Below are 13,086 nucleotides of genomic sequence, written 5' to 3'. Positions count from 1 at the left end.
TCAACTCAGATGGTTGGAATGGGTAGGGACAAATAGATTTCTCTACGTGGCATTTCTTTTTTCTTTCTTTGTTTTTCTTTCTTCTTTCTTTCTTTCTTTCTTTCTTTCTTTCTTTCTTTTTCTTCTTTCTCTCTGTCTGTCTTTCTCTCTTTCTTTCCTTTTTTTCTTTCTTTCTTCCTCTCCTTTTCTTTCTTTCTTTCTTTCTTTCTTTCTTTCTTTCTTTCTTTCTTTCTTTCTTTCTTTCTTTCTTTCTTTCTTCCTCTCTGTCTGTCTTTCCCTCTTTCTTTCTCTCTCTCTTTCTTTCATTTTTTTCTTTTAAAGCTTTTATTTATTTATTTGAGAGAGAAAGAGAGAGTGCACGCATGAGGTGGGGTGGCAGAGGGAGAGGGAGAAGCAGACTCCCTACTGAGTAGGGAACTGATGCAGTGTGATCCCAGGACCCTGAGATTGTGACCTGAGCTGAAGGCAGACACTTAACCCACTGAGCTACCACCCTCCCCCTTTTCTTTATGTAAAAGTTATTTCACCTTATCTCTTTGAAAGTCAAACCTATTCTTCGAATTGACTGTATCTTCCTCTGTTCCCATCCAGCACAAATTATGTTTTCTATCAGTGAAATCCTGAAGCACTTTACTCATATCTTTCTTAAACTAGTAATCATGTTCTTCATTTTATCATTGTTACTTGCATTTGTGTATGGATGTGTCCTTTCTCTGACTTAACATTATCTCTAGAATGATACTGCCCAGTAGAAATATAATGAAAACCACATATGTAATTTAAAAATTTTTAGCAGCCATACTAAAAGAGGTCAAGGGGTGCCTGGTACCTCAATTGATTAAGCGTCTGCCTTTGGCTCAGGTCATGATCTCAAGGTCCTGGGATTGAATCCTGCTCCCCGTTCAAGCTACCTGCTTGGCAGGGAGCCTGCTTCTCCCTCTGCCGCTCCCCCTTGCTCGTGCTCTCTCTCTATCTCTCTCTTGCTCTCTGTCTGAAATAAATAAATAAAATATTTGAAAAAAAAGAGGTCAAAAGAAACTAGGGCAATTATGTTAATTTTATTTAGCCTAATGCATCACAAAATATTATTTTGACATAAACGACATAAAATTATTTTTACATTAATTTTTTAAACTAATTCTTCAAAATTTGTAGTATAATTTACACTTATAGCACATCTCTGATCAGACTACTATTTCAGGATCTCAGTAGCCAAATATTGCCTGTGGCTACCATATTGGACATTACTCCTCTAGAATTTTATAATGAATATCAGTGTATTACAGAGAATGTTGATTTGTGGTAGGACCTGTTATCAAATCACAGGCTCTATTTAGCGTATGAGCCTGGACAATTTTTTCAGATTGTCTGGCTTTATTTCGTTCATGTGTACAAAAGTTTTACAAAGATTAGATTCATATAATTTCTGACAGTGTTTGTTTACTTCGAAAAATCATTGAAGACGTAACCCAAGTTTGCCAATGCCTTCTACAGTGCCTGGATTTAGAGTCTTTTTTTTTTTTTAAGATTTTATTTATTTATTTTGACAGAGAGAGAGAGTGAGAGCACAATCAGGAGGAGGGTCAGAGGTAAAGGGAGAAGCAGGCTCCCTGCTAAGCAAGGAGCCCATTGTGGGACTTGATCTCAGGACCTTGGAATCATGACAAAGGCTGACGCTTAACCGACTGAGCCACCCAGCTGTCCCTGGAGTTTAGAGTCTTATGTTACAACAATTTATTGATCACATAAGCTATTATGCTATTTGTTTTGCTAGTTTCTACGAATATTAAATAGGAAGTCTACCTTTAAGAAGTTTGGTACAGAATGACGGGACATGTAAATACTTAGTTATTTATAATACATTCACAATATAAATCAAATATAGCTTAATAATGTCATATATGTTAAAAAGCTATCATACAGAGGAGTTATTAACTATGCCTGGGAATATCAGGATAAGCTGCAAAAGATGTTGGTTCAACTGCATTTGGAAGGAAGAATAATTACTAGATACACAAGGATATTGGAAGGTGATCCTAGAAAGAAGGAAAATACTTGGAAAATCATGGAGCAATGAAATTGCTTCTGAAATATGAGGGAATTTTAGTTTTGCGATGGATAAGTCTTAGGGCCTGCACATTTGTGTCTTGTTTCCCCCCAAATTTACATGTTGGAACCCTAACTCCCAGTGCAATAGTATAAGGCTGTGGGGCCTCTGAGAAGTAATGAGTTTTAGATGAAGTCATGAGAGTGGAGCCCCATGATGGGATCAGTGTCCTTATAGGAAGAGAAAGAGACTGGAGCTCTCTCTGTTCTCCACGATAGAAAGATACAGGAGAAAATGGCTATTTGTGGACCTGGAAGGAGGCTCTCACCAGACACTGAACTGCCGATCTTTTGATTTCAGGCTTCCCAGCCTCCAGATCTATGAGAAATAAATATTTGTTGTTTAATCCACCCAGTCGATGATAATCTTGTTTTAACAACTTGAACTGACTAAGAAAGTAGGACAAATTGTGTTTACATGGTGGGTTAGAAGAAGGAACAAAGGAGAGCATTAGGGTTGATAGAGGAATAATTATGGACCACAGTGTTCTACGTAACCTTCCCTAAAACTGGTACTTCCTTGTTTTTCCTCATCTTAATGAATGGTATCACCAAATACCTTTCTGTAATTTTTTTCTTTCCCTCATTCCTCAGCTCTCATCTGTCTATAAACCTATTGCCTTTCTGTCTCTGAATTATATCCTGTCCGTGTCCTTAGTCCAAGCCCCTCACCTCTTTCCTAGACCACCTAAAAGTCTAGCTGATCTTACCTCTACTCTTGTCTTCACATAATCCAATATCTTCATGGCAGCAAGACTGATTTTCTTTTAAAGTATACCAAAGTTTCTTAGGTCTGCTTTTTACAGACTCAGAGCCTCTCTCATTATATTCTACAAGGTCCCTCCTACATGTTCTGGCCTAATAGACTTCGCATCATTTTACCCTTCCCTTCATTACACATTGTTTAGCTACATTGTTTTTGTTTTTTGTTTTTTTTTAAATGTCACTTCAGTTTTTTCTTTCCTTGGGCTTTATCTGTTGTCCTTTCCTCTAGATTGCTCTTTCTCTCATCTTCACCATGACTGCCTGCTTCTAATCCTAGCTGAAAATCATTTCCACAGAGAAATCTTCCGACTCTCCAGTTTAAAATACCTTGATGACGAAGTCACTTTCCATTTTGTTACTGTTAATTCATACTAGTTCTTATTGACATCTTCAGTTGTTTTATTATTATTATTTACTCATATATTTTCTTTTTTTCCCCTTTCTTTTCCTTTTCCTAAATTTTTATATAAATTCTAGTTAGTGAACATATAGTGCAATATTGGTTTCAGGAGTAGAATTCAGTGGTTCATCACTTACATACAACACCCAGTGCTCATTATGACAAGTGCCCTCCTTAATGCCCATCATCCATCTAGGCCATCCCACACCCACCTCCCTCCACCCTCACTTTGCTCTGTAATGTGAACAGTCTCTTATGGTTTGTTTCCGTCTCTGCTCTTTTCTCCCCCTTCCGTATGGTCATCTGTTTTATTTCTTTTTTTAAATTTTATTTTTAACAATTTAGTTAATTAATTTATTTGAGAGAGAGAGTGCAGAGCTGGAGAGAGCACAAGCACAGGTGAGGGGCAGAGGGACAGGGACAAGCAGACTCCCCGTGGAGTAGGGAGCCCAATGCAAGACTCCATCCCTGGACCCTGGAATCATGACCTGAATGGAAGGCAGATGCTTAATGGACTGAGCCACCTGTTTTAGTTCTTAAATTCCACATATGAGTGAAATCATATGATAGTTGTCTTTCTCTGACTGACTTACTTTGCTTAGCTTAATAAACTCTAGGTCCATCCATGTTGTTACAAGTGGCAAGATTTCAGGTTTTTTTTAACTTTTGTTTAAATTCAACTTAATTAACATATAGTGTAGTACTGGTTTCAGGAGCAGAATTTAGTGATTCATCACTTACATATAACACCCAGTGCTCATCCTAACAAGTGTTCTCTTGAAAACCCATCACCCATCTAGCCCATCCCCCACCCACTTCCCCACCAGCAACCCTCAGTTTGTTCTCTTAACTATATAGTCCCTTATGGTTTTCCTCTCTTTCTGTTTTTATCTTATTTTATTTTTACTCTTTTTTATTCTGTTCAGTTAGCCAACATATAGTACCTCACTAGTTTTTGATGTAGTGTTCAATGATTCATTAGTTGTATATAACACCCAGTGCTCATCATAATATGTGCCCACCTTAATACCCATCACTGGGTTACCCTATCCCCCCACCCTCCTCCCTTCTTTAACCCTTTTTGTTTCCTGAGTCCAGAGTCTCTCATGCTTTGTCTCCCTCTCTGATTTCTTCCCATTCAGTTTTCCTTCCCTTCCCTTGTGGTCCTCCACGCTGTTCCTTATGTTCCACATAGGAGTGAAACCATATGATAATTGTCTTTCTCTGCTTGACTTATTTCACTTAGCATAACCCATTCTAGTTCCATCCACGTTGTTGCAAATGGCAAGATTTCATTCTTTTTTATGGCTAACATTACATTGTGTGTGTGTATGGACACACACACACACACACACACACACACACATATAGTACTTCTCTATCCATTCATCAGTCGATGGACATTTGGGCTTTTTCCATAGTTTGGCTATTGTTGATAATGCTGCTATCAGCAAAGGGGTTCATTTACCCCTTTGAATCTGTATTTGTGTATCGTTTGGGTGAATACCTAGTAGCGAAGTTGCTGGATCATAGGGTAGTTCTATTTTTAACTTTTTGAGGAACCTCCATACTGTTTTCCTACAGTAGTTGCACCTGTTTTTATTTCCACCAACAGTGTAAGAGGGTTCCCCTTTCTCCGCCTCTTTGCCAACACCTGTTGTTTCTTGTGTTGTTAATTTTAGCCATTGTGATAGGTGTGACGTGGTATCTAATTATAGTTTTGATTTGTATTTCCCTGATGGTCAGTGATGTTGTGCAATCCTATATTTTCTTTCCACAATAGAATGTAAGCTCCTTGAGAGTAAGAATCCTGTTTTATTCATCACTGTATCCTGAATACATCACATGCTTAGCAAAGAGCAGCATTCAGTTCATGCTTGTCGGGTTAATGGATTACGTTTTCCCCACCTGTACTAGTATTCTCTTTTATAGGTTTTTACTTACATTCAGACGGAAATGGGATTGAATTCATCAATTTAGTGTCCTATTGCGTAGGGGAGATATTTAGCTAAAAGGAGAAAAAACCAAAACACTCTACTGCTATCGCCTTTGCACTAAGCACATGATTTGATGGAGGTGGGAAAAGGGTCTGTTTCTTCAATTCATGGGCATTCAACTTCCAAATGGTTTCTTAAATCTTAATGTAGGAACTTAAATAACTAAAAATTAGGACTGGTGGTGTAAAAATAGAACTGAATTGAGTATCCTTTTCCTTTTTGAAATTGAAACACTATAAAGTTTGCAAATAGATGGTCAAGGCAATGTTTTGACTAAAAATTCCGTTGGCTCTGATTGTGATTTTCCTTCTATCAGTGAAGGACTTCAGAAATAAACCCTAATGCTAATTAAATAATACACGATTAAGGATTCTTTGCATATAAACTGCCAGATGTTTAAAAAGGTTCATATTCCCTCCATAAGGAAAACATTAAGTTCTAAAAGGTCATGGAGATTGTTTTCCTGGCAGGTTGTTTATAGATATTCTTCACCTGTTAATATTACTATTGATAGTCCTTTTCTGATTATGAATAAACAGTTTACGCCCTACGTATTTATTCATGTTAACATTTACTTAGGAAAATGTGTTTCTTACAGGAGGATAAATAGTGGCTGGAAAGAATGCTGGCAACTTCAAAGCAAAATGAAGTTCTTCCTATTGCTTTCCGTCATTGGGTTCTGCTGGGCTCAGTATGACCCAAATACCAAACCTGGACGGACATCTATCGTCCATCTGTTCGAGTGGCGCTGGGTTGACATTGCTCTTGAATGTGAGCGATACTTAGCTCCAAAAGGATTTGGAGGGGTTCAGGTGGGTATTGTTCATAGTAGAAATTGCAGTTTGCTATCCTTGTAGTATATGGTATTGTGATATGTATCGGTAAAGCTGGAACATTTTACCGAGGAAGAAAAAAGTTTAGGATTGTTGGCAGCTTTATGTTTTGTTTCTGATATAAGCTTTCTTCAGCAGGACGTTTCCAATATGCTGTTAATATTTTCATTTGTTGCTAAAGATGTAGCTGTATATGCAAAGATTCCGAAATTATTTTAGATTATTGGTTAGTTTCTAGAGTATCCAGTGATATAAAGTAACCCATAATTTGATACTTACTATGATTTTTTATTGGTAGATCTCTCCACCCAATGAAAATCTTGTGGTTAATAACCCTTTTAGACCTTGGTGGGAAAGGTACCAACCAATTAGCTACAAGTTATGCACAAGATCCGGAAATGAAGATGAATTCAAAAACATGGTGACTCGATGTAACAACGTTGGTGTAAGTGCATTAAAGTTTCCTTTAAGAAATAATCAGGAAAATAATCTCTCTCTCCTCTCTCCCGTTCCTTTGGAGCAGAAGGTGTTCCGTGGTTATTTTTTATTTCACTTTACACTTAAGCTATAACTAACACTTAGTTATTACCTTATGTTCAGCTGTGCAAATTCCTGTGTATGTGCTATTTGTCTACTAAAGAAATTTAAGTCCCAGTTTAAAGCCGAACTTGTTTATAAAGCAAGTATCAGCTTTCAGGCCTATAACTATACACATTTCTGGGGAATCCCTTTCTAGTTAGGAATTGGAAATGCCAGTTGCAATATTTGCTGTAATTTTGATGTGACTTGTAACTTCACCTGTCATTTCCGGGTCCTCTTTCACGTAGGGGTTTTTGATGGTAAATCGTTATATTCTTTCTGAGGGGGAGCATGAGAGACAATATTTACCTTCGGATGCTAAGTAGATAATAGAGACTTGCTGCTTCTTTCTTAGGAGGATGCATGGAAATTTCAAAGACCACTACGCTCTCCTGTCTTAGCTGATTCTTACCTCCCCGCAAAAAAGACTGTTTGCATTTTTTCATAGTTATGGTAGTTTTCGTTCTATCAGTTTATCAGATAGGTAAGTATTTTACCAAGACGGTAGAATGCAGATAGGTATTCAGTTCACATTGATTTCCCTTCACGCTTGCCTTTTGGTTTATTAGGAAGATAAGTTAAAAAATAACAAAGACCTATTTTGGAGTGCGATTAACATACCAGAAACTTTAGTCAATAATACTAGATAGATTTCTACCTCTCTATAAGTCCAACTGAAATAGAAACTTTGTTTTTCAGGTCCGTATTTATGTGGATGCTGTCATTAATCATATGTGTGGGAATGCTGCGAGTGCAGGAACGAGCAGTACTTGTGGAAGCTACTTCAACCCTGGAAGTAGAGATTTTCCAGCAGTCCCATACTCTGGTTGGGATTTTAATGATGGTAAATGTAAAACTGGAAGTGGAGACATTGAGAGCTATAATGATCCTTATCAGGTAATTAAAGGAAAAAACCCACAGTGATCTGGATAAAGAGCTATCTGTGTTTAATTATCTACATGTAGTTTATTGATCTTCATTTTAAATACTGGCCTGGATTCCTTAGGAAAAGAGGATTCCAAGTTTGACTATTTGAAAATAAGAAACACAGGGGCGCCTGGGTGGCTCAGTGGTTGAGCATCTGCCTTAGGCTCAGGTCATGATGCCAGGGTCCTGGGATGGAGCCCTGCATTGGGTTCCCTGCTCAGAGCAAAGCCTGCTTCTCCCTCTCCCCCACCCCCTGCTGGTGTGCCCTCTCTCGCTGTGTGTCTCTCTGTCCAATAAATCAGTAAAATCTTAAAAAAAAAAAAAAAAAATAAGAAACGCAGATCAAGATTTAAAGCATTTTCCCCCATTTAATTTGTTCCAGTCAAAAAACTCGTCTACTTTATTTCCTCCATACTCCATTTTTATACTAGAAAATGTTTCAAAGGTATGTCCATACGAGAATGTCAGCTTCTCCAGTTTCCAATGCAAAGACACTACCGAAATATCTGTTAATGAATAAATGAATGCATTATCAAATGGATTATCAGGTAGAGGCGATGTTTTGTGTATCAGTCACAAAATTTTTACCTTAATAGGTCCGAGATTGTCGTCTGGTTGGTCTTCTTGATCTTGCGCTGGAGAAAGACTATGTGCGTTCTACGATTGCTGAATATATGAACCGCCTCATCGACATTGGTGTAGCGGGGTTCAGAATTGATGCTTCTAAGCACATGTGGCCTGGAGACATCAAGGCCGTTTTGGATAAACTGCATAATCTAAATACACAGTGGTTCTCTGAAGGAAGTAAACCTTTCATTTTCCAGGAGGTACATTAATACCTGTATATATCTACATTTCATGGGTATATGAAATAAGATAATTTAGTTAATTAGAAAATAAGTGATAGATTTAATGAATACAACTTCTGTTCTTTAATGGCTGGCTCATTTATATGGAAGAGTTTTCTTGAACCCTATTTTATTGAGACAGTCTCTAACATCTAACTCTTTATCACAAGAGACTTTATGGAAGTGCAGAGAATTTATTTAGGCTACAAACATCTGTGTCATTTACCGTCTCCCCAGAGACCATTACAAAAGGCAGATAATATGATAGTGGTTTTCTTGAGCCAGCCTATCTGAGTTTTAATCTTGCCTATAGCACTATTCGCTGTGTTCACTTAGACAAATTGATTAACCTCTCTCTGCGACATTGTCTTTTCATGTGAAGAAAAGAGATATGATCATAGTTATGTCTTTGTCTAAATGTTAGTAAGTTAATATTTGTCAAGCACTTAGAATTGTTGTGAACCAGATCTCAAGTGCTATAGAAATGCGAGTCATTGTTATTATCGTTTATGTGCAAGAGTAAAATTAGGTCCACATTCTCAGAGGACAACAGGTCACCTTGTTATCATGTTAGTTTTAATATTGTAGCATATAATTTAGCACAGAAAAAGAATCTTTTTTGGGTATTTCAAACAATATAAATAGTTTCAAGCCATTTTTTATATAATGTTAACTTGGTGAAAAATCTTTAAAGTTCTTATTTAAAATGATATTTTCCCTATATTTCCACTAGGTAATTGATCTGGGTGGTGAGCCAATTAAAAGCGAGGAGTACTTTGGAAATGGCCGTGTGACAGAATTCAACTATGGTGCAAAACTAGGCACAGTCCTGCGCAGATGGAATGGAGAGAAGATGGCTTACTTAAAGTGAGTGAAATATGATTTGTCTTTTAAATAATTTCACAGATGTGTTAGTCTTATTATCCCAATCTGAGTTATCTTAGAAACTTATTTAGAACTTTTAAGGATTCAATTGCTAGTAATAAGGATTGTACTTCCCCAAATTCCAATTTATCATCTTTATTATTTAAAATGTCAGTCATGAGGATAACAAGAAACCCAAAACACACCCTAGAGACTTTTTGTATTCTATAACTATATTAAATTTAACTAATGTATGCAATAAAATATGTGAAGGCTACATTAGTATTAAAATGATTGTATCATTTATGAAGTACTTACAACATGGCTATGCTATGGGAATTTACAAATATTATTATCAATTAATTATTTTCAAGTAGTAGAATATTTATATTATATCAATATAAGAGTGAAACCTACTTTTAACCCAGTTTTCCATTTTGTGTAATATCATATGTATGTTGATCATTCAGAAGTTTCATCCAAATTGTAATGTACTGAAATCTCTAAAATGACTTTTTTATAACAAAAATCTTATAACTGTACCATGAATGTATTACAAGTAATTCATACATATATACGTACATGGAGTGTATAATATATCTATATATAGTTTGTAGATATTTTTTAAAAACTCCTATAGAACAATCATTGAATTAGAGAATTCCATTTGGGCCTGCTATACCAAAAGAAAGACACACTTAGGTTACCCTAAAGCTATTAGAAAAGAATACATGTTGTGTGTGCATACGTGTTTTAATAGGAACTGGGGAGAAGGATGGGGTTTCATGCCTTCTGATCGAGCACTTGTGTTTGTGGATAACCATGACAATCAGCGAGGACACGGAGCTGGGGGAGCATCTATTCTTACATTCTGGGACGCCAGGTAGGAAATAAAGCCCCCCCTTTTCTACCTACCTTTTAACGACACTAAAAATATTGTTTTCTTCTATGATGACATCATTTTGTAACCTTTAGACTGTACAAAATGGGAGTTGGATTTATGCTCGCTCATCCATATGGATTTACACGAGTAATGTCAAGCTTCCGTTGGTCAAGATATTTTCAAAATGGAGTAGTAAGTTTTTGTGTTATCCAAAATATCTTTTTCTCAAGAAAGGGAAGGCAGTTTTAAAATATGGTACTAGAGAATGAAAACTTGGGGAGAAAATGGGCAGAACTTGGTAAAAGGCTATAAAAATACTGAGGGAGTTAGATTCCAACTGCAGAGAACTCAGAGACACAAGACAGACTGGGTTTGGTGGACTGGAGAGGAAAGAGATAAATACTTGAGATGTTAAAAAGTCTGAGCTTTTTAAATTTTTTTCTCTTTACCTAAGGATGTTAATGATTGGATTGGGCCACCAAATAATAATGGGGTAATTAAAGAAGTTACTATTAATCCCGACACTACTTGTGGTAACGATTGGGTCTGTGAACATCGATGGCGTCAAATAAGGTGGGCATTCTTATCTAGAGATGTCCTCTAGTAATAAACATTCTTAACATTTTATTTCAAACAGCTAACGTATTCACCAGCATTTTATGTGGTGTTTTATTTTTAGGAACATGGTTGCGTTCCGTAATGTAGTTGATGGCCAACCTTTTACAAACTGGTGGGATAACGGTAGCAACCAAGTAGCTTTTGGAAGAGGAAACAGAGGATTCATTGTCTTTAACAATGATGACTGGTAAGTAGATATCAATTAGAAATCACATTTTATCCCAATATGTTCTTGGTTTACTACTTTCTCTTCTTGCACATTTACTGTTTTCATATCTGAATAGTTATATGCTCAGTGGATGAAAAAAAAACAGAAATCAGAAGAAAAATGATGATGACTTCTATTCTTCTGATTTCTTTATAAGGGCTTTCTGTTCTAAGTAGAGTTATTTCATGTGCATCCTTGCCTATCATGGGCAGATATGAGGCACCCATATAGGCTCACATATACACCCCACCCCAAATACACAGAGTAGTTAATATAAAGGTTGTGAAATCACTAGAAGAACAAGGCTTACAGCTCCCCTTCCCTTTTTAAATAATGGGAAAATATTGCCTCAATACTGAAGTATGTCTTTTTAACTCTTTTTTGCGAGTATTCATCTATCTGGTTTTTTGGTCTTCTTTTTTCACTCCCCTGTCTCTCTGGCAAATAGTAGATATATATATATATATATTTTAAAGATTTTATTTATTTATTCAACAGAGATAGAGACAGCCAGCGAGAGAGGGAACACAAGCAGGGGGAGTGGGAGAGGAAGAAGCAGGCTCATAGCGGAAGAGCCTGATGTGGGGCTCGATCCCAGAATGCCGGGATCACGCCCTGAGCCGAAGGCAGACGCTTAACCACTATGCCGCCCAGGCGCCCCAGTAGATATATTTTCAAAGCATATGTATAAAGAACATATATCTTACGGTTGGTCAGTGATTCACCTCGGGAGATTTTCAAGTTTTAGTTCTGAGACTTCTTCTTACTTTCCTTTGCTTATACTTCCATCGTCTGCCTCGAGTGTATTGATTCCCTAGTATAGAGAAGTATGGCTTACAAGATGTCTTCACAAGCAGTTGAAATGTCTCAGTTCCAAGGCCTACTTTCACCCATGCTTAGCTCATTTTAGCCTACATTATATTTTGCTGACAAAAAGGGAAAACAAATATATCTCTTTCTTGCCAAAAGAAGCTATGGCTAGTCCTTTAATTTCTGTCTTTTGGATGGGAGAAGGAAAATAAATTTATGAGACAGCTTTATATTTCAAACCATACACTTGTTCATAAAAATACTGGATTATTTTTATCTCCAGCCCAAATTCACTTTCTCCTCTTGTGAAAAAGATTTTCGCAGTAATAATCAAATTTAAATGATTGAAAGTAATTCGTGTTTTCTTAAGTTTAGATGAGGACATATTTAAAATATTTGTTTACCACAGGAAGTACTTTTATCTAAGGGTGACAATTCACCCAAATCTTCACTAATAGTCCCTCAGCCATAATTTCGTGATAATATTCATGGCTGACTAGGGAATCACTAAGTCTACTGTAAGATTACTTTCAGTCTTGGAAAACTGTTCACATCTACTGGAGAGGTCTCTGCATTTGCTTCTCACTGAGACCTTGACTGCTTAGGGCTCTACAACACAAAGTGAAGCTTTTAGAGATAGTCTGAATTCTTGCTTTTAATTGTGATGAATTCAAGTTAAATCTTAAATTTTATTTTACAGGGCGTTATCTTCAACTTTGCAAACTGGTCTTCCTGCCGGCACATATTGTGATGTCATTTCTGGAGACAAAATTGACGGCAATTGTACGGGAATCAAAATCTATGTTTCTGGGGATGGAAATGCTCATTTTTCCATTAGTAACTCTGCTGAAGATCCGTTCATTGCAATTCATGCTGAATCTAAGTTGTAAAATTTGAAATAAATAAATACGCATACTCAGAGAAATAGCCAAGTGTATTTCTTTCCGTGTGTGGGTGTGTGTGTTTTCCTATAATTCATGAATTTTTGGTAAAAGCTAGAAGCAATCAACTTGAAAAACTCAGAAAAGCATAAAAATCACATGTAATTATGTAAGTATAAGTTCGTTACGATTATCGTCATGTTATATTTTTAAAGGCTCATGATGTCTTGTCATGTGTCAATGGAATTTCTAAGAATTCAGAGAGGCATCTTAACAAATATGTTTGTTGCCATCAACACCAAATTTCCCAGCATGTATTTGTGTATTTCTTCCATCAAGTGTTTCTAAGAGTTCGGGAGAGCTGATT

The 13,086-nt window shown here is 36.6% G+C and overlaps 1 protein-coding gene across 1 annotated transcript; it reads left to right on the top strand.

Moving 5' to 3' along the window:
- Positions 1 to 5,912: 5,912 nt before the first annotated feature.
- LOC125281767 (pancreatic alpha-amylase-like) lies at positions 5,913 to 12,760 on the top strand. Its single transcript, XM_048211724.2, has 10 exons — positions 5,913 to 6,080; positions 6,400 to 6,546; positions 7,380 to 7,577; positions 8,204 to 8,434; positions 9,189 to 9,322; positions 10,080 to 10,202; positions 10,295 to 10,394; positions 10,657 to 10,775; positions 10,882 to 11,007; positions 12,539 to 12,760. Exons 1-10 carry the CDS (start codon positions 5,913 to 5,915, stop codon positions 12,726 to 12,728), a joined length of 1,536 nt encoding a protein of 511 aa, XP_048067681.1. The 3' UTR covers positions 12,729 to 12,760.
- The last annotated feature ends 326 nt before the right edge of the window (positions 12,761 to 13,086 follow it).

This window comes from Ursus arctos, unplaced genomic scaffold, assembly GCF_023065955.2.
Source record: "Ursus arctos isolate Adak ecotype North America unplaced genomic scaffold, UrsArc2.0 scaffold_12, whole genome shotgun sequence".
NCBI classification, from domain to species: Eukaryota; Metazoa; Chordata; class Mammalia; order Carnivora; family Ursidae; genus Ursus; species Ursus arctos.
Note: the sequence above shows the minus strand (reverse complement) of the source record. Positions and strands in the feature narration are given on the sequence as shown.

Excerpts from the sequence above, each read along its gene's own strand:
- LOC125281767 (XM_048211724.2), top strand. The coding sequence starts at position 5,913 with ATGAAGTTCTTCCTATTGCTTTCCGTCATTGGGTTCTGCTGGGCTCAG. Across the intron at positions 7,578-8,203 it reads GCTATAATGATCCTTATCAG|GTCCGAGATTGTCGTCTGGT; the intron begins GTAATTAAAGGA and ends TTACCTTAATAG. Across the intron at positions 10,203-10,294 it reads CTTACATTCTGGGACGCCAG|ACTGTACAAAATGGGAGTTG; the intron begins GTAGGAAATAAA and ends TGTAACCTTTAG.